At 42.7% G+C, this 21,334-nt stretch overlaps 1 protein-coding gene and 1 long non-coding RNA gene across 2 annotated transcripts; one reads left to right on the top strand and one right to left on the bottom strand.

Moving 5' to 3' along the window:
- Positions 1–1,376: 1,376 nt before the first annotated feature.
- LOC143527334 (uncharacterized) lies at positions 1,377–14,586 on the bottom strand. The gene is made up of 7 exons (XM_077022491.1): positions 14,443–14,586; positions 3,969–4,162; positions 3,780–3,860; positions 3,486–3,662; positions 3,191–3,301; positions 2,922–2,953; positions 1,377–2,822 (listed from the first exon to the last, which is right to left on the bottom strand). Exons 2-7 carry the CDS (start codon positions 4,003–4,005, stop codon positions 2,715–2,717), a joined length of 546 nt encoding a protein of 181 aa, XP_076878606.1. The 5' UTR covers positions 4,006–4,162; positions 14,443–14,586; the 3' UTR covers positions 1,377–2,714.
- A 1,410-nt stretch (positions 14,587–15,996) lies between these two features.
- LOC143527344 (uncharacterized) lies at positions 15,997–19,668 on the top strand. The gene is made up of 5 exons (XR_013134087.1): positions 15,997–16,016; positions 16,125–16,499; positions 16,831–16,980; positions 19,357–19,421; positions 19,510–19,668. It is a non-coding gene; the product is annotated as an uncharacterized LOC143527344 (long non-coding RNA).
- Positions 19,669–21,334: the final 1,666 nt, after the last annotated feature.

A 21,334-nucleotide genomic window follows, 5' to 3' on the forward strand; every position in this document is an offset into this window, starting at 1 on the left:
ACCTCAACATGTAAGTTACATACCAGGAGTTCCAAGTTTTTTAAAGTTGTGCTAACTTATTATATTGTGGCATGGTGCCACATACACGTCCATTCTTATCAAGAACAGAGGTTTTATTTTCACCTCGCAAGAAAATTGGCACTCACAGGCACAATTAAATCAAACTCGAGGCTTTAACTAACTTAGCCTTACACATGAAAATATAGGGGGAGGTCATGAAGATGACAACGTTACACATACATGGAGGGGGAAACTCGGATAATGCACATGTACATTAGAAAATGGACCGGGGTGACTTAACGAATAACACACAATTAATAATCAATAATATATAACAGTATACAGACATAAACACCACATAATACGCATAACAGGGCCGGAGCCGCAAGGGCTCATGGGTAATGACGTCACCCCGACGCTACAATATCTTGTTCAGATAATGTATATTTCCATACCTGTCAAGTGTCCCGTTTTGGCCGGGAAAGTCCCGTATTTTACCGCTCTGTCCTGGCGTCATCCTGTATTTTTATTTTCCAGTATTTTCCCGTATTTTCAGTTTTCAATTGTTATTTTTTTGAAAGCATTCATGTGCCGCGCCAAACAGAATTCTGTCACTACCCTCGCGAGAACTGCTACCCAGACTACTGCAGGTGGCAGTTCTCGCGAGGCTAGTGACAGAATTCTGTTTGGCGCGGCACATGAATGCTTTTAAAAAAAATAACAATTGAAAACTCGCGGGTTTAGTCACATTTGTAGTTCAAAACATATTTGGGGTGTTTTTTCTTCACTTTTTGCCACTCCAAAGATGTTTTCGTCTCTCCTACAGCCTCGATTGCAGCTATATGCAAATAACCGATTATGCAAATTACGGGATACGCGATTACGTCAGATACGGGAAATGTCTCGTATTATTAAATACTAAACTTGACTGGTATGTATTTCACATGTACATAAATCTCTAAATTCAATCTAAGAATAGCTAACTGAAGTTGGGTCATATAAGACAAATGACAAAACACATTTGGACGTTAATATTTAATTCAGAGTAGCGTATGTCGTTGCTTGCTGCAGGTGAAATCCATTTCAAGTTGTCCGGAGTCGAAATCGCAAACCCCGCCCCGTTCTCAACTAAGGAGTCAAATTGAGCATGCGCAGAGGAGTTGGCCTGGCCTTAAACTAGGGTTCAACTACAATTTGTATGTTTTGACAATGCAGGTTGTAAGGTCAGATCAACTTTTAACAAGAAACTCAATAAAGTAAGCCGATCTAATTACTTTGTTATAGTTTATGGTGCAATTAATTATTTTTGGCTCAGCTAAACTAAAAATCATAGTAAGGTGAGCAATTTTAAGTTCTGTTTTTTACAGTGCAGTGAGCAAGCCAAGGGCGACAGTGGCAAGGAAAAACTCCCTAGTTTTTTTTTGCATGAGGAAGAAACCTTGAGAGGAACCAAGACTCAGGGGGGGAACCCATCCTCCTCTGGCCAACACCAGTCACCATGACAACAACAACAACAACAACAATTTAGACAGAAAGAAATAAAGAAAAGTAAAAGATGTAATAATGTCCATCATGGTGTAGGACATTATTACCTCATAACCTCAACCTCAAATGAGATATATGGCAGAAATCTCAACCTCAAATGAGATATGGCAGAAAGGTCCATTCAAATGTGAAAAACCCTAACGTTTTTCAAGAACAAATTACAGAAGCCTTCAACCTGCTGAGCTGGCATCGCACCAGTTGCTGAGGCTGCTCTGGGCTCCCGGTACTTTAACACTGGGCCCCAAGGGAAACTAATTCCATACCTTGTACTCGTACAATATATGACAATAAAGTTTGATTCCGATTCCGATAACATTTTGAAAAACAAATTTGCATTGTGTCTTTCTTATGTGCACGATGTACAGTCTTCTTTAATAAATTAAGAATATCTTGTAGCACTTTAAGTCATCTCTCTGAATTGAAGTGTATTTACTAAGCTTGAATGAACTGTAAATTATGTTTTGTTTTAACATACAGTGGCAGTGGGCCAGTGGTGAGAGAGACAGTGGAGAGGATACAGTGATTACAGTGATTACAGTGGAGAGGGCAGAGTGAATACAGTGACTACAGTGGAGAGGGCACAGTAATTACAGTGATTACAGTGATGAGGGCACAGAGCAAGAATGCAAACATCAAGAACAAAACCAGAACTTACAAGTTACTACTCACAATATCCGACAACACTAGAGACCAAACACAGGACTTAAATACACTCACTAAACAAGGAACCCAACAAGACACACCTGAAGGCAATAACAAGAGGCGGAGAACAAGGCAGGGGTGTGAAGACAGAGACAACTAAGAATTTCAAAATAAAAGACACTCAAACACACAGAGAACAAACCAAAATACATGACTGACAGGGGGGAGGCGGGAACCACGGGACAATATGCAAATTGCCATTATAAAAACTGAAGCAATAGACTTTGTAAAAATTAATATTTGTGTCATTCTCAAAACGTTTGGCCATGACTGTATTCGAGATTGTACTGGAACCCAGTGCAATTTTTTCAGCTTTGGGGTTATGTGTTCACATGTTCTAGTGCGTGTGAGAACTCTCGCTGCACATTCTGGAGCTTTTTTAGACTCCTGGTAGGGAGCCCAACCAAGACAGAGTTACAATAAGTCGTGTGTGTGTGTGTGTGTTTATGGGGGGTGCATTTGCATGTTTAGTCTGATTTGAGTGTAGATCTCAGAGGTGTGTAGGAGATTTCAGTGTGGTAACAGATCTCCCCATTAACACTCCACTCACACTGATGCTCCTCAACACAGATCACCTGATAGAGAGAGAGAGAGAAGGAGAGGGGGTAGACTCATGAATAAATAGATTAGCATATAAGTTCAATAAGACTTATGTGTAATGCGAATGCATCTACCTGAAATATATTTTCATTTGTCTTCTTGGAGCCTGAGGAAACAAACCACAGAGAACCATCACCACCACTGTGAAGTGTGTTAAAGACCCTAAGAACAGAGGTCCTGGTGTTAAACATCCCTGCCTCTTTAGTAAAGCAATGAAGGGGACCGTGATTATCAGTATTAAATAAAACTCAACAGGTGGCCATCACAGTTCTGTACATCACCTAATACTGAATTACGATTTTTGAACACTGCATTGAACAATTAATGAAGACTGCTTGAGTACCTGTATGTCTCTTGTGACAGAGACAGTAGACACAGGTGGAGGAGAGGAGTGAGGAGAGGAGAACACACACAGGACACACAGTGATCAGCAGCGTCCAGCAGACACCACACTCTGGTACAGGAGGGTACCAAAAAAAATTTACTAATTCAATAAATAGTAATTGAATTAAATAGTCACATTTAACCATTTATATGGTAAATGATGCTAAAAAATCAGAATGTTTGAGAATTCTAGTAAACAAACAAGTAATCATTTACTTACTACAGAATCATCAGATCAAACTGAGAAATCTTACCGTGGAGTGAAAGTCTTATTGTTCTGTTTCCATAATAATAAACATCCTGAGAGATTATAACTCCATTTTCATCTTTAGTAATTTTCGTCATGTGTAGAGCGCAGTAGTACAGACCCAGCACTGACTCACTCATGTTCTTCACCAGCAGGTCATGAGTTTGGTTGGAGGGATTCCACACTAAAGAGTAACGAGGATTAAACCAGTCACGCATTGATATAATCAGAGGAGGATGATTCTCATTGGTGCAGTTTCTAATCCACACTGGATTAAGTCCTTTCTCCCAAACACAGTCACCGTGGAGAGTGACGTTTTCTCCTCGTCTGACTCTCATCTCCACGTCTGCTCCAGAGATCTTCTGACTGGAGAACACCACACCTACAGAAAACATTTAGTGTAAAACAAGGAAGGAGATCTTCAACAGAAACAGACACAACTGTGTGTAAAGTAATGAGGTACGATACAGTAGGTGAGAAGTTCACGTACACGTGAGGGTGATGAGAACGACTCTTGATCCCTCCATCTCAGAGACTGGTGCTGAGTGGCTGATGGTGGTGAGGGTCTATGATGCGGATGTTTGTTCTGTGATCTGATTGGTCCACGTCAATGGAACATGTCTGTCTACAGTGGATGTCGTAGAAATTTGTGGTTTAGGTGAATTGTATCAGTGGATAACTTCTCTGTTGGACAGGAAACATCATAAGACACACGCACGCACGCACACACACACACACACGCACACACACACACACACACACACCATAACTCATAATATCACAATATTAACATTAGTAGAAGATTAAGTGTCTTTGAGGTGCTGTATCACAGCGGTTTTATATTCTTCATTATCTCTCTGTCACCAGTTTTGCATAGAAACACACCTGGATTGCTTGACCTTTGACCTGGACTAAAGCAAACCGAGCAACTGTGGAACTGTTCATGTGGTGGTTAATCACACTTTTTATTTTGTTTACATCAGATCCCGGATCAGTTTCACCACTTTAAGCCCCATCTATCAAGTATGAAACCGATCTGAGATCAGTGATATAGGACAGTATGACAGAGAGAGAGAGAGAGAGAGAGAGAGAGAGAGTGTTTGTGAACAACAGAGTTCATGAATATTAACACAGTATCTGATATAATCATTATATATAAATTGTGAATAAACAGCACATGAATGTTTGCAGACACACAGATGCACACACTCACATTCTCACTTATGCGCAGTAATCCACATGCGTAACAACACACACATGCCATCTCATACACAAATGCATACACACAAGTGTGTGCGTGTGTGTGTGCATGTATGTGTGCATGCATTTGTATGCATACAAACACACACACACACACACACACACACACACACACATATATCTGCAGTTCAGGACACTAACACAGCTACACTGATCACTATTATTAGTCCTGCTGAGTCTCTGGGTCGCGCGCCCACCGAGAGAGCTGCTGGGGCGTCTGCCGTGTGCGGGGGATCTGTGCCGAAGGCGGAGGCAGTACCGGCCCCTGCAGCGCCTGGAGGGCAGGGAGCGTTTTCTCCCTTGGCAGCTCATGTCTGTCAGTACCCGTGTTTGTGTCTGTCCCCGTGTTTTTTCCGAACCCCCTTTTCCCTCTTGTGCCGCTCGCATTTCATGTTCCGATGTGTGTGTTTGTAAACGTGCCGTTATGTGTGTCTAATGTATTTTCCCCCGTCTTCCCAGGGAGGGTGTTCTAGGCTGTTCGTGGTGGACTCTCAACCGAGGGCGGTCATCTCCCAGACACAGGGCTGAGGGCTCCGGATCCGCCCATCGGTGTGGGTTCGGGGCGTTCGGTCCTGTTGGCACCCCGGGACGGGTAGTGCCCTTGGTGAGGGGCTCTGTCACAGTACAGCTCCCGACCCCACCCCTTTAGGCGTGTGTTTCTGTCGTTTGTGTCTGTGTATCTCCGTGGGTGTGGTTGTGTCCGAGTGTGATTATCAGTCTCACCTGTGGCTCGTCTCTCGTCATCACTTGGGGTTTATGTGGTTCGTCTTTTTAATGTGCGTTTGCGCAGTGTCCCGTGCTCGTCTTTGTCTGAGTCTCACACGTTTGTGTTTGTTATACGTGTGCTGTCTGCGCTGTTTGTTCACTCAATAAAAGTGACGTTTAAGTGTGCGAGCTGGATTTCGTGCCTCGTCCTTCCGCACGCACACCACGTTACAGAAAGACGAGCCGAAACTGTCACTGCTGAATCGTTTTGGTCTCATGCTGTTGCGCTTTCAGCCCGTCTCTCTCTCTCTGTTATATTGTTGCATTTGCAAGGTGTCTCGCCACCTTCTTCTCTCTCTCTCTCTTTCTCTCTTTCATTCCCCTGTTACTTATTTGAGTATCTACCTCCTGCGCCGCTATCTGGCCTCTCTCAAGTTTTCCCTAAGCTGTTTTTTCTTCCTATCCGTTGTTCGCCTGCTGCTCTCCCCTGGTGTCCTAAGTTTTGCTTTCTCACACGTTGAGTTTCTTCTGCGCTCTTTGTTTTGCATTTATTATTGTTATAAGATATATAATATTTTTTCGTGTTGAGATCTCCGCATTGTTATTATTCACGGTATTATCTTGTCTGCTTACACGTTGATATTTCCGTGTTGTTTCTGTTTGTAGTTCTACCGTGCTCGCACGGTTTAGTTTCCTTTTCATTTTTGCGCGTAGTGTTTATTTTCTCTAGTTTTGTTTATTGCTCAGGAGTGTGTGTGTGTGTGTGTGTGCGTTATCACTCCTTATTTTTGCGCTCTGCATTTTTTACTAACTGGCACTTGGGTCCTCCCTTCTCTGTTTCTTACGTGATGTGTACGTCTCTGTACTCACCTCGTTACAGAAACAGTAAAGATGCCAGGTCGTTCATCCTGTGCTAAGAAGGGGAAGAGGGCAAGCCGACACCACCACCCCTCTTCCCCTGTGCGACGCCACGATGCTCACGTGACAGAGGAGGAGCTTGAGAGGGACCCGGTATGTGCGTCCCTGCTGCGTTACGCACGGGAGGCAAAGGAGGAGTCAAAAGCGGAGCTCTTCCGCCAGGCTGCCCAGCGAGGGACTCCTCTCCCCTGGCGGCTGGCAGACGAGGGTTTCCCAGTACGTTGTCTCCACGCCTCCCGGAGGACCCGTTGGTGGTGTATGCGGGGATGGTGGGCGTGACCCCTCCAGAGAAAGAGTTTGGAAGTGAGGACTTGGGAGAGGAGGAGACAGAAGGTGGAGCCAGCTACTCCCCGTCGGTCAGAGTTGCCAGGTTCGTGGTTTTCACGCCAAATTGGGCTTGTTTGAAAATCCAGCCGCGGGTAAAAATTCTGGGGTCACGGGGTGCGATTTTTTGGGCTACTATTGAGTTGAGCTACAGCTACTGCGGAAGTTTAAAAGTCAACACTAAGAATCGATCGCGATATAATACTTAATTTGTCTCCATTTTACACACTCGCTACCCATCCCCCCCCGGTCGACAGATTACATTGCCATATATATATATATATATATATATATATATATATATATATATATATATATATATATATATATACCACACACACACACACACCCCCCCCCAGCCCAAAAGAGGAAATCTCACTCTAAGTGATCTTCAAAAGTTGGCAACCCTGGTTAACTGTAGTTTTCCACTCGGATAACCATCTATAGTAACCCAGATGAATGAAACATAAGTGCACATTTTCTATGTTGCTGGGCTAGCTAGCCTAAGCTAGTGAGTTAACCTAGCTTAGCAAACACTAGACTACTCAGTAGTCACCTAGGTTAGCTCACTAATTAGCTAGTTAGGTTTAGAGAAGGTTTGCTAAAGGCTTTGGTAAAAAAAAAAAAAACTTGTACTGTTAGTTATTTAGTGATTAATTTTTACAGTTAATAGTAAGTCATGTCCTAAACAGAAGCCCCATTAAATATGCCTAATGTTATGTTTAATGGCTTAACATGTAGGCTACATTTTGTTTTGTAGCCATGTGTGTTTCGTAGTCCCACATGGTGACTTGTAACCTTTCCCCCTTGTTAGTGTTTTCAGGTGTTCTTGTTGAATATGTGAGTGTATATATAACCTGTGATTGTCTAGGGTTTTACGGATCATTCATGTTGACTATTGGTATGAATGTGCTTCTTATCGCCTGTGTACTTTGGTATTTCTGTGTGGATTATGGTTTGTTCTTGTTCTTCGTGTTCAAGTATGTCTGTGTCGGTTTTATGAATCTTACGGACCTGACCTGTCTATACGACCCTAAATACGCAGTGCCCTTTAATAAATCACACTCCTCTCAGAGATTGTGTCTGCCTCTTCACAGCCTGCGTTAGTTAGACTGAACAAACGTGCAGTTAATCCCTCAAATGGGCAGAACCCAACATTCACCAGCACAGCACCTTTACTACATCACTGCATACACAAACACACACACACACAAACACACACACACAAACACACACACACACACACACACACACACACACACACACACACACACACACACACACAGTGGAGCATGCACAGGAAAAGTTTTAAATTTAACCAAAATTTCTGAAACATGTGTTGACAGCCACAAAGCTCTCTCCTGCTCTCCTGTCTGAGATCTGAAAAGATCAGTCACACTAAGACAGGAAACCCACAACCAGGCCAAACAGCTCAGACCTCTTCCACAGTCCTGCACACTGTCTGCCTTCAAACGTCAAACTGATCTAGGATCTGAAAAAATGACATAATTCTTCTATGCTGAGCAAAGAGGGCGGAACAGAGTGTGTGTGTGTGTGTGTGTGTGTGTGTGTGTGTGTGTGTGTGTGTGTGTGTCTTACTGTTTTTTAACTGGATTATTATATATATCAATGCATTAAAATAAATGAAACTATAATCATAACTAAATGTATTAAAGTGTGTGTGCACACTGACAGTGGTGAACTAATCATAACTAAATGTATTAAAGTGTGTGTGCACACTGACAGTGGTGAACTAATCATAACTAAATGTATTAAAGTGTGTGTGCACACTGACAGTGGTGAACTAATCATAACTAAATGTATTAAAGTGTGTGTGCACACTGACAGTGGTGAACTAATCATAACTAAATGTATTAAAGTGTGTGTGCACACTGACAGTGGTGAACTAATCATAACTAAATGTATTAAAGTGTGTGTGCACACTGACAGTGGTGAACTAATCATAACTAAATGTATTAAAGTGTGTGTGCACACTGACAGTGGTGAACTAATCATAACTAAATGTATTAGAGTGTGTGTGCACACTGACAGTGATGAACTAATCATAACTAAATGTATTAAAGTGTGTGTGCACACTGACAGTGGTGAACTAATCATAACTAAATGTATTAGAGTGTGTGTGCACACTGACAGTGGTGAACTAATCATAACTAAATGTATTAAAGTGTGTGTGCACACTGACGGTGATGAACTAATCATAACTAAATGTATTAAAGTGTGTGTGCACACTGACAGTGGTGTGTGACCCTCCCCCACCTTGAGAGTTTGTGAACAACAGAGTTCCTGCAAATTAACACAGGAAACCAACACTGAGACCCTGCAGCTCAGACCAGTACCAGAGCACAGTACACTGTCCTCTATCATTGATCTCAGATCTGTTTCGTACTTGATAGATATGTCTTTCAGTCCTTGTTAAAGTTGTCAAACTGATCGAGGATCTGATGTAAGCATTATATTAAACTTGTGAGTAAACAGCACATGAATGTTTGCAGACACACAAATGCAAGCACACATGCACATGCGCACACACACACGCTCAAATGCGCTTGTGTACGTGCACACACACACACACACAAACACACAAATGCTCACACTCTCTTATGCACAGTAATCCACATGCATAAACCTACACTTTTTTTTTTTACCGAGGAGGTTGCTTACACAACTGCACATGTAAGCAAAAAACACACACATGCCATCTCATACACAAATGCATACACACAAGTGTGTGTATGTGCACGTATGCATGCATTTGTATAAATGCAAACACACACATACACATACATGTGCGCATGTACATGCACAGATGTGCATATATGCACACACACACATATGTGCAACCCTGGACACTAAAACAGCTACCAGGCTACCTGGACACTACACTGATCAATATTAGTAGTCCTGCTGAGTCTCTGTGCTAACTGGTACACTGAAACATGTTTTGTTAGCCAACGAACTCTCTCCCATCTCCTGTCTGAGATATAAAAGATCAGTCACACTAAGACAGGAAACCCACAATCAGGCCAAACAGCGCAGACCTCTTCCACAGTCCTGCACACTGACTACATTCAAAAGTCAAACTGATCCAGGATCTGTTTACCAGATTAGATAGAACCTGTGACTAAACATGATTGGAAATGATTGTACTGATTGTACTGCAACTCCAGAACCCAGAGACAGGACTGAATCTCTTAGCTCCTGGAGTCTGGTAGTCCAGGTGTGTCCAGGTGAGAATGTCCAGGTGAATAAAGATGTTTGTTTGTAGTGTAACAGGACTGACAGGGATCAGTTTCCTCAGGTGACACCTTTATACAGGCATTGAGCAGAACTGAACTGTATTCTTATGATGTAAATGTACTCTCTCCCCCCCCCCCCTCTCTCTCTGTCTCTCTCTCTCTCTCTGTCTCTCTCTCTCTCTTATGTCAGTAGGGCACACAGGAAGCCCACAGAGGCCCTGCAGATACACAGTCCAATGATGTAAAAATGAACTTGTTTATGAGTGAGTGTGTGTGTATTTGTAATTTATAAACTCTCTGTGAGAGTGTGTGTGTGTGCTCTAGCACATCTGCAAGTGGTAGAAACACAAGGACTCATCAGTATTGTAGTGATCTGACAACAGAATACAACACAGTTGCATCCTAAGAATAGAATTACATGACAAGAATAGAATAACATCATAATGTGATTCTTCTACTAATTCTACACTGGTAAACAAGCAACAATAGAGACACAGCTACCAATGAACTAATCATAACTAAATGTATTAAAGTGTGTGTGCACACTGACAGTGGTGAACTAATCATAACTAAATGTATTAAAGTGTGTGTGCACACTGACAGTGGTGAACTAATCATAACTAAATGTATTAAAGTGTGTGTGCACACTGACAGTGGTGAACTAATCATAACTAAATGTATTAAAGTGTGTGTCCACACTGACAGTGGTGAATTAATCATAACTAAATGTAATAAAGTGTGTGTGCACACTGACAGTGGTGAACTAATCATAACTAAATGTATTAAAGTGTGTGTGCACACTGACAGTGGTGAACTAATCATAACTAAATGTATTAAAGTGTGTGTGCACACTGACAGTGGTGAACTAATCATAACTAAATGTATTAAAGTGTGTGTGCACACTGACAGTGATGAACTAATCATAACTAAATGTATTAAAGTGTGTGTGCACACTAACAGTGGTGTGTGATCCTCCCCCACACTGAGAGTTTGTGAACAACAGAGTTCCTGCAAATTAACACAGGAAACCAACACTGAGACCCTGCAGCTCAGACCAGTACCAGAGCACAGCACACTGTCCTCTATCACTGATCTCAGATCTGTTTCGTACTTGATAGATGGGTCTTTCAGTCCTAGTTAAATTTGTCAAACGGATCCAGGATCTGATTCAAGCATTATATAGAACTTGTGAGTAAACAGCACATGAATGTTTGCACACACATTAATACAAGCATGCATACATGCACACACACAAGCACACCTTCACACACGTATGTGTACATGCACACACACAAGCACACCTTCACACACGTATGTGTACATGCACACGCACGCACACACACACACACACACACACACACACACACACACACACACACACACACACACACACACACAATAAATCCACATGTATAAAATTACACTTATTTTCTCAAACACGTATTCACTTACCGTCTCATACACAACTGCACATGTAAGCACACACACACACACACACACACACACACACACACACACACACACACACACACACACACACACACACACACACAAGCAGCAAACGTCAATAATGTTTAAACAGGAAAGAGAGGCAGTGCATACCAGAGTTACCAGACTAGCAGGACACTGATCACTGTTACAAGATACTAACAGGACACTGATCACTACTACAGGACACTACACTGATAACTGTTACAGGACAATATCAGGACACTACACTGATCACTACTACAGGACACTCCACTGATCACTGCTACAGCCCCCTCCCACACACACACTGTCATACACACATACACTGTCAACCATAAATACAATGAGATAAGCAAATGCTAAGCAAAAACTCTACAGCTCAGTTCAGTGTTGAGTGTGGGGAGTGCGGTATTTCCCCTCTCCACCAGAGGGGGCACCAGAGAGACAACAAGTTTTAACATCAATTTATCATGGATCAACCTCTTTATGAATAAGCTTTATCATTTTTTTCAGAACAAAAAAATAAAGGGAACACTCAAATAATACATCCTAGATCTAAATGAATGAAATTTTCTCATTGAATACTTTGTTCTGTACAAAGTTGAATGTGCTGACAACAAAATCACACAAAAATCATCAATGGAAATCAAATGTATTAACCAATGGAGGCCTGGATTTGGAGCCACACACAAAATTAAAGTGGAAAAACACACTACATGCTGATCCAACTTTGATGTAATGTCCTTAAAACAAGTCAAAATGAGGCTCAGTATTGTGTGTGGCCTCCACGTGCCTGTATGACCTCCCTACAACGCCTGGGCATGCTCCTGATGAGGTGGCGGATGGTCTCCTGAGGGATCTCCTCCCAGACCTGGACTAAAGCATCTGCCAACTCCTGGAGAGTCTGTGGTGCAACGTGACGTTGGTGGATGGAGCGAGACATGATGTCCCAGATGTGCTCAATCGGATTCAGGTCTGGGGAACGGGCGGGCCAGTCCATAGCTTCAATGCCTTCATCTTGCAGGAACTGCTGACACACTCCAGCCACATGAGGTCTAGCATTATCCTGCAATAGGAGGAACCCAGGGCCAACCGCACCAGCATATGGTCTCACAAGGGGTCTGAGAATCTCATCTCGGTACCTAATGGCAGTCAGGCTACCTCTGGTGAGCACATGGAGGGCTGTGCGGCCCTCCAAAGAAATGCCACCCCACACCATTACTGACCCACTGCCAAACCGGTCATGCTGAAGGATGTTGCAGGCAGCAGATCACTCTCCACGGCGTCTCCAGACTCTGTCACGTCTGTCACATGTGCTCAGTGTGAACCTGCTTTCATCTGTGAAGAGCACAAGGCGCCAGTGGCGAATTTGCCAATCCTGGTGTTCTCTGGCAAATGCCAAGCGTCCTGCACGGTGTTGGGCTGTGAGCACAACCCCCATCTGTGGACGTCGGGCCCTCATACGATCCTCATGGAGTCGGTTTCTAACCTTTTGTGCAGACACATGCACATTTGTGGCCTGCTGGAGGTCATTTTGCAGGGCTCTGGCAGTGCTCCTCCTGTTCCTTCTTGCACAAAGGTGGAGGTAGCGGTCCTGCTGCTGGGTTGTTGCCCTCCTACGGCCTCCTCCACGTCTCCTGGTGTACTGGCCTGTCTCCTGGTAGCACCTCCAGCCTCTGGAAACTACGCTGACAGACACAGCAAACCTTCTTGCCACAGCTCGCATTGATGTGCCATCATGGATGAGCTGCACTACCTGAACCACTTGTGTGGGTTGTAGAGTCCGTCTCATGCTACCACGAGTGTGAAAGGACCACCAACATTCAAAAGTGACTGTAAAGGTATGTCTCTTTCTCAGTAGAAAGCACCTTCTTGTGTTCGGCAATGAGCGGAGGGTCACGGAGGATCACCTGAAACTAATCTTCAATTGAGTGTAACACTCTGCAGAGAAGTGTGTGGCGGGGAGCTCCCGGAACAATTGAGGAACAAACAACTCTCTTGGAAATAGGAGGAGTTTATTCACACAGGCAGGCTGTATCTCAAATGTTCAAAGATGAGAGGGCGCTCCTCTCATTTATACATACACAGACCATCCCTGTGCACGCAAGCAGCAGGGTGGGCTCAATGAGGCTATTCTAACATAGGCAATAAATTCTACCATATATGGAAATAACACCTTCTTCTCACAAGCAAGAAAATTCTGCAGACCGAGCATAATTCTTCTGCATGTCGCATAGTGGACAGGAAGCACAATACCTGAAAGGAAATGATAAGCTTGCGTTGGCATACTAAGACCTTTCACATACAGGGTGAAAGGACCTTTCACATACAGTGAGACAGGGGGGGGTAAAGTAAGGTGACAAGGGTCACAGAGAACATAGGAGAGGACACAATGTTCACAAGGTTTTGAATAGATTTCGCGTTGACTTTAACTTTAGGTTTAGGAATGGCTTTCAACACAGAGTTTGGAACAAATATTTTCTTTGCCTCATTCCAGGGCTCTCTCATATCATACCAGCATTTATAACATTCCTCCATATAAGGGTAATCCCATTCGGGATCTCCCAACGACTCGTGTATCATACGGTAAGCACTAGACAGATACCCGGCATCGAACGTACCCTGTCTCGGGTAGGACGGTATCTGCGGGACGGACTCTGTCCATCCAGCTAAATTATCTAGATACGGTGTAACAAAGTACGCGAGTCCGCATCTATTCATCCACTGTGCAGGGGTTTCATTGAGTTCAGGCTTAGGGAATGACGTACCCATGATGTACAGTAATATACTTATCACACGGCGGTGATACACAGACAGACAATAAGACCAACAAAAAAACCAGCACTTCTCTTTTGCAGACGTGTAATATAATTCAACAAATTATTTTACTTGTAACTACGTTTCTCAAGAGAAAACCGATGGTTTCTCGAGAACTTCTCCATCTCCTTCCCCTGGGGAAGGTCAGACTCGCTCCCTCGTAATTAGTGATCCCGTCAATCAGGCAGTCAAAAAATCAAATTTGTGTCTTACCTGAGAGAAGGGATCACGTCGGGGTCACCACTTGTAAAGGTATGTCTCTTTCTCAGTAGAAAGCAACTTCTTGTGTTCGGCAATGAGCGGAGGGTCACGGAGGATCACCTGGTACTAATCTTCAATTGAGTGTAACACTCTGCAGAGAAGTGTGTGGCGGGGAGCTCCCGGAACAATTGAGGAACAAACAACTCTCTTGTAAACAGGAGGAGTTTATTCACACAGGCAGGCTGTATCTCAAATGTTCAAAGATGAGAGGGCGCTCCTCTCATTTATACATACACAGACCATCCCTGTGCACGCAAGCAGCAGGGTGGGCTCAATGAGGCTATTCTAACATAGGCAATAAATTCTACCCTATATGGAAATAACACCTTCTTCTCACAAGCAAGAAAATTCTGCAGACCGAGCATAATTCTTCTGCATGTCGCATAGTGGACAGGAAGCACAATACCTGAAAGGAAATGATAAGCCTGCGTTGGCATACTAAGACCTTTCTCATACAGGGTGAAAGGACCTTTCACATACAGTGAGACAGGGGGGGTAAAGTAAGATGACAAGGGTCACAGAGAACATAGGAGAGGACACAATGTTCACAAGGTTTTGAATACATGATGAGTATAAAAGACATAATATTCCTTCAGTGACCAAAACATCAGCCAGAAAGCATAGATACTGAGAAGTGGTCTGTGGTCCCCACCTGCAGAACCACTCCTTTATAGGGGGGGTCTTGCTAATTGCCTCATTTCTACCTATTGTCTATTCCATTTGCACAACAGCAGGTGAAATTGATTCACAATCAGTGTTGCTTCCTAACCGAACAGGTTGGTTTCACAGAAGTGTGGTTGACTTGGAGTTATATTGTGTTTATATATTGTTTAAGTGTTCCCTTTATTTTTTTGGGCAGTGTATATATTTTTTTTACAGAGTTGAAAGCAAAGTGAAAGTGATGTTTACATTTTATGGCATTTGGCAGACACCCTTATCCAGAGCGACTTACATTTTTATCTCATTTTTTATACAAGTGAGCAATTGAGGGTTAAGAGCCTTGCTCAGGGGCACCTCAGTCATGGCCTCAGGTCTGGGAATCGAACCCATGACCCTCCGGTCACAAGACCAGTTCCCTAACCGCCAGGCCACGACTGCCCTCATTTGATGTGACAAATGAGAGAGTGAAAACTGCTTAATATGAGAGCAGAGAAGTTCAAGATGTTGACCAGTCACATATAAGCTTCAAAGATGTAACCGTAACCAATAGGTTTAATGTATTTTGTTTGTATAAATCCTGATGGGATTTTAATGAAAACAGGCATTTCAGCCTTTTATGAGATATAATGTGATGTTATGATATATGATTTGTGTGTCCATTATGATGTTTCCTGATCAACAGAGAAATTTTCCACTGATACAATTCACCTAAACCACAAATTTAAACTACACCCACTGTAGACAGAAATGTTCCATTGACGTGGACCAATCAGATCACAGAACATCATAGACCCTCACAACTATCAGCCACTCAGCACCAGTCTATGAGATGAAGGGATCAAGAGTCGTTCTCATCACCCTCACGTGTACGTGAACTTCTCACCTACTGTATCGTACCTCATTACTTTACACACAGTTGTGTCTGTTTCTGTTGAAGATCTCCTTCCTTGTTTTACACTAAATGTTTTTTGTAGGTGTGTTGTTCTCCAGTCAGAAGATCTCTGGAGCAGACGTGGAGATGAGAGTCAGACGAGGAGACAACGTCACACTCTACGGTGACTGTGTTTGGAATAGTGGACTTAATACAGTGTGGATTAGAAACAGCACCAATGAGAATAAGCCTCCTCTGATTATAACATTGAGTGACTGGTTTAATCCTCGTTACTCTTTTGTGTGGAATCCTTCCAACCAAACTCATGACCTACTGGTGAAGAACATGAGTGAGTCAGTGTTGGGTCTTTACTACTGCGCTCTACACATGACGAAAATTACTAAAGATGAAAATGGAGTTATAATCTCTCAGGATGTTTATTATTATGGAAACAGAACAATACGACTTTCACTCCACGGTAAGATTTCTCAGTTTGATCTGATGATTCTGTAGTAAGTAAATTATTACTTGTTTGTTTACTAGAATTCTCAAACATTCTGATTTTTTAGCATCATTTACCATATAAATGGTTAAATGTGACTATTTAATTCAATTACTATTTATTGAATTAGTAAATTTTTTTCACATTCATATTTAAGTTTGCTTAAATTTCAATATTAACACAAAATAGACCTGCAAAATTAATGGGTTTGTGTTTGTAAGTTCTGCTTCTTATTTTTAAAGTTCTCCAACTTTAATAATGTAGTTGTACTTTTTCCTCTTTGATTTTAAACACCTTCCTGAACTAGACTGTAGTGTCTTCATGAACTCCACCCCTCCTGTACCAGAGTGTGGTGTCTGCTGGACGCTGCTGATCACTGTGTGTCCTGTGTGTGTTCTCCTCTCCTCAGTCCTCTCCTCCACCTGTGTCTACTGTCTCTGTCACAAGAGACATACAGGTACTCAATCAGTCTCCATTTTTGTGCATTTCTGTCTTACTGACACCAATTCACCTCAAAATAATTGATTAAAAACATTAATTGTAATGTAATGTAATTAAATATAATATAATAATGTCACTTCATGTGCTTTTATAGATCTGCCATCAATATTTAACACAAGCTTCTTTTCCACACTAGTACCAAACAGTTACTAATGTCATGTCAGGCTACTAACGATCGGTTAATGTTTCTTTTTCCATGTGTTGTTCTAGTGATTATGAAAGTGTTTGTGGTGGGTTCTCAGCATAATTATGTCACTAAACATCTCCAGCATCTGGATTGTTTTAGTGATTGTTATGTATGCAAAACCCAACAGCACATATTCAAATGCCAAACATTAGTAACAAGACCGAGATCAACAAGTAGAGTTGTAAACATCCCGGTGTTGAACCAGTCAGCATAGCTCTGTACCATTAAACCATCCCAGCACCATAATCCTGCACCATGAAACCATCCCAGTACCATAATCCTGCACCATGAAACCATCCCAGTACCATAATCCTGCACCATTAAACCATCCCAGCACCATAATCCTGCACCATTAAACCATCCCAGCACCATAATCCGGCACCATTAAACCATCCCAACACCATAATCCTGCACCATTAAACCATCCCAGTCTCATGATCCTGCACCATTAATCCATCCCAGTACCATGATCCTGCACCATTAAACCATCCCAGTCTCATGATCCTGCACCATTAATCCATCCCATTACCATGATCCTGCACCATTAAACCATCCCAGTACCATAATCCTGCAGCATTAAACCATCCCAGTACCATAATCCTGCACCATTAAACCATCCCAGCACCATAATCCGGCACCATTAAACCATCCCAACACCATGATCCTTCAACATTAAACCATCCCAGCACCATGATCCTGCACCATTAAACCATCCCAGTCTCATGATCCTGCACCATTAATCCATCCCAGTACCATGATCCTGCACCATTAAACCATCCCAGCACCATGATCCTGCACCATTAATTAAACCATCCCAGTACCATAATCCTGCAGCATTAAACCATCCCAGTACCATAATCCTGCAGCATTAAACCATCCCAGCACCATGATCCTTCAACATTAAACCATCCCAGTACCATAATCCTGCACCATTAAACCATCCCAGTACCATAATCCTGCACCATTAAACCATCCCAGCACCATGATCCTGCACCATTAAACCATCCCAGCACCATGATCCTTCAACATTAAACCATCCCAGTACCATAATCCTGCACCATGAAACCATCCCAGTACCATAATCCTGCACCATTAAACCATCCCAGCACCATAATCCTGCACCATTAAACCATCCCAGCACCATAATCCGGCACCATTAAACCATCCCAACACCATAATCCTGCACCATTAAACCATCCCAGTCTCATGATCCTGCACCATTAATCCATCCCAGTACCATGATCCTGCACCATTAAACCATCCCAGTACCATGATCCTGCACCATTAAACCATCCCAGTACCATAATCCTGCAGCATTAAACCATCCCAGTACCATAATCCTGCACCATTAAACCATCCCAGCACCATAATCCGGCACCATTAAACCATCCCAACACCATGATCCTTCAACATTAAACCATCCCAGCACCATGATCCTGCACCATTAAACCATCCCAGTCTCATGATCCTGCACCATTAATCCATCCCAGTACCATGATCCTGCACCATTAAACCATCCCAGCACCATGATCCTGCACCATTAAACCATCCCAGCACCATAATCCTGCACCATTAATTAAACCATCCCAGTACCATAATCCTGCAGCATTAAACCATCCCAGTACCATAATCCTGCAGCATTAAACCATCCCAGCACCATGATCCTTCAACATTAAACCATCCCAGTACCATAATCCTGCACCATTAAACCATCCCAGTACCATAATCCTGCACCATTAAACCATCCCAGCACCATGATCCTGCACCATTAAACCATCCCAGCACCATGATCCTTCAACATTAAACCATCCCAGTACCATAATCCTGCACCATTAAACCATCCCAGCACCATGATCCTGCACCATTAAACCATCCCAGTCCCACGATCCTGCAGCTCTGAGCATAGTTTGTACGTGTTCCGTGCTGATCTGTATTCATGTGGAGATGTGGGTGGTGCAGATACTGTCCTGAACTGATCAGCCTTGCGCTGGAGAAAGACCTGCAGCTCACACATGTTCCTTTAACAGTCCATTTTGTAATTACCGATGGTGTAAATTCAGCACAAGCGTCAGTGTGGGTGTCTCTGTGCTCCAGAGTGCACCTGTATTGTGACTGTGTGATTTATTATTTCTTTACTGATTACAGCAGCAGAAGTTGAACAGAAGTGTGATGTCCAATCACAGATCCAGAAACATCCCCAAACTGAGGAGGTACTGTGAAAAATACTTGCGGATACACACACATATACAGTATGTTTATGAACCCTTTGATTGTAACACTTTGGTTTTAACACCACAGCAGGCTGGAGGAGATGAGATTTGTTACACCTCACTGAACGTCCTGACTGGAGGACAGAAACTCTCCAAGAAGAAAAGAATTCAGAACTCTGATTTCAGTACTTATTCTGAGGTCAGAACTGGTAGAGTGTAGAACTACTGAGGAAGACCAGTTTCCAGGAAGCAGTGTGAGATGATTGTGCTTCGGCAGCTGAAGGTGTGAAAACCTTGAGTGTTCACTCTGTTCACTCTTAAGTGAACACTTCTGTGTACAGGTGTAACTGTAGGTGACTCATTTCTATTTACAACACTGTCTCCTGTTTTTCCTACACAAGGATATTTTCATATTTACAGTTGTGTTTTATACGCTGGAGATTTTTATAATACTCATATTGTGCCGTTTCACAATATTTGTAAAGGTTCACTCACGTTTGGTTTTGTGTTTTACATGGGCCATATTACACTTCTGCCTATCCATTACAATTAAGGGGGCTATTGATGTTGTTTAATGTGCCTTTAAGACTGATATTCATAAAATGTCAATACACCATATGTGCAACAGGTGGCTTGCAGTGCCTGAAGTCAATCAGAGGCTTGTTAGTCTAATTCCCCTCAGGTGTCTTCACCCTGTATTAGCAGCTTGTCTGGATCTGATTCCCAGTCAGTCTACTTCCTTTCTCCCCACGTCCTCTGCTAGGTGAGCTCTATTACACGCTGTCCGTATTAAAGGTCCTCCTTATCGCCCCCTATGGGCAGGCATGTGACTGTGCTTGTGATGTCATACATTTCAAAATGACTGTCTTTGTAGTTTAGTTTCAAGTAAAGAGTCAAGAGGTTTTATTGTCATTTCAACTACATACAGAGTACACAGTGAAACAAAACAACGTTCCTCCAGGACCATGGTGCAACATAAAACACAGTGCAGATAGGACACAAATGCAACGGACAGACAGTACAACACAATACAGACAGTACAATATACAATATACAGAGTGCAAACAGATTCTTCACTAGACAGAGAAGTGTAGGAGGTAGGTTTGGTTAGTGCAAATTGTGTGTGTAATGTGTGTGGTGCAAGTGCCTTCACATTCTCAGGGATAAGTGGTTGGGTGTGTGTGTGTGGGTGTGTGTATGGAGGAGAAGTCCATCAGTTTAGTGTCTGGCTTTGAGGAGTCTGATGGCTTGTGGGAGGAAGTATATATTCAGTAGGGATGCACCGAAAATTCGGCCACCGAAAATTTTCGGCCGAAATGGCTTAAATTTGCATTTTCGGTTTTCGGCCGAAATACTTTCATCACCGAAACAACACGGCCGAAACAATGTGCTGTGATGACGCAAGCAAAAATCGCCACCTGCACGCGCTTATTTGGATAAAGCTAGCAAAAAAGTTTTCCAATGATGGCGCCAAGGCAAAAGGACATTACACCAAAAATTATGGAACTCGTTGCCTTAGACGATCAGCCGTTCTCTGTCGTAGGGATTTCGTAGGCTAATAGAGCACATTGAGCCCCGTTATGTTTTGCCGAGCAGACGACATTTCTCAGAAGTGTGTTTACCTGAGCTGTTTAATGTTGTTGCAACTCACGTCACGTTTTTATGAGAGAATTTATATTTATCTTTTAGGCCAGTCAGTTATAATTAAATTTAACTCGTATAAAATACATATATTTATCCTCTCAGATAAAAACGGTCTGCAAGTGAGTTTAATTTAATTAGTGGTCGGCCGTTGTCAGCGGTATCGCCGTTAACGGCCCACCACTAATTTTACTTTATAATATGCATTACTGTAATGTCAGTGCTAAATAAATATTTTCAAATCAAATTTTGTAGTTGATTTATTCTTTGAA

This window comes from Brachyhypopomus gauderio, chromosome 1, assembly GCF_052324685.1.
Source record: "Brachyhypopomus gauderio isolate BG-103 chromosome 1, BGAUD_0.2, whole genome shotgun sequence".
In the NCBI taxonomy this organism is placed as follows: domain Eukaryota; kingdom Metazoa; phylum Chordata; class Actinopteri; order Gymnotiformes; family Hypopomidae; genus Brachyhypopomus; species Brachyhypopomus gauderio.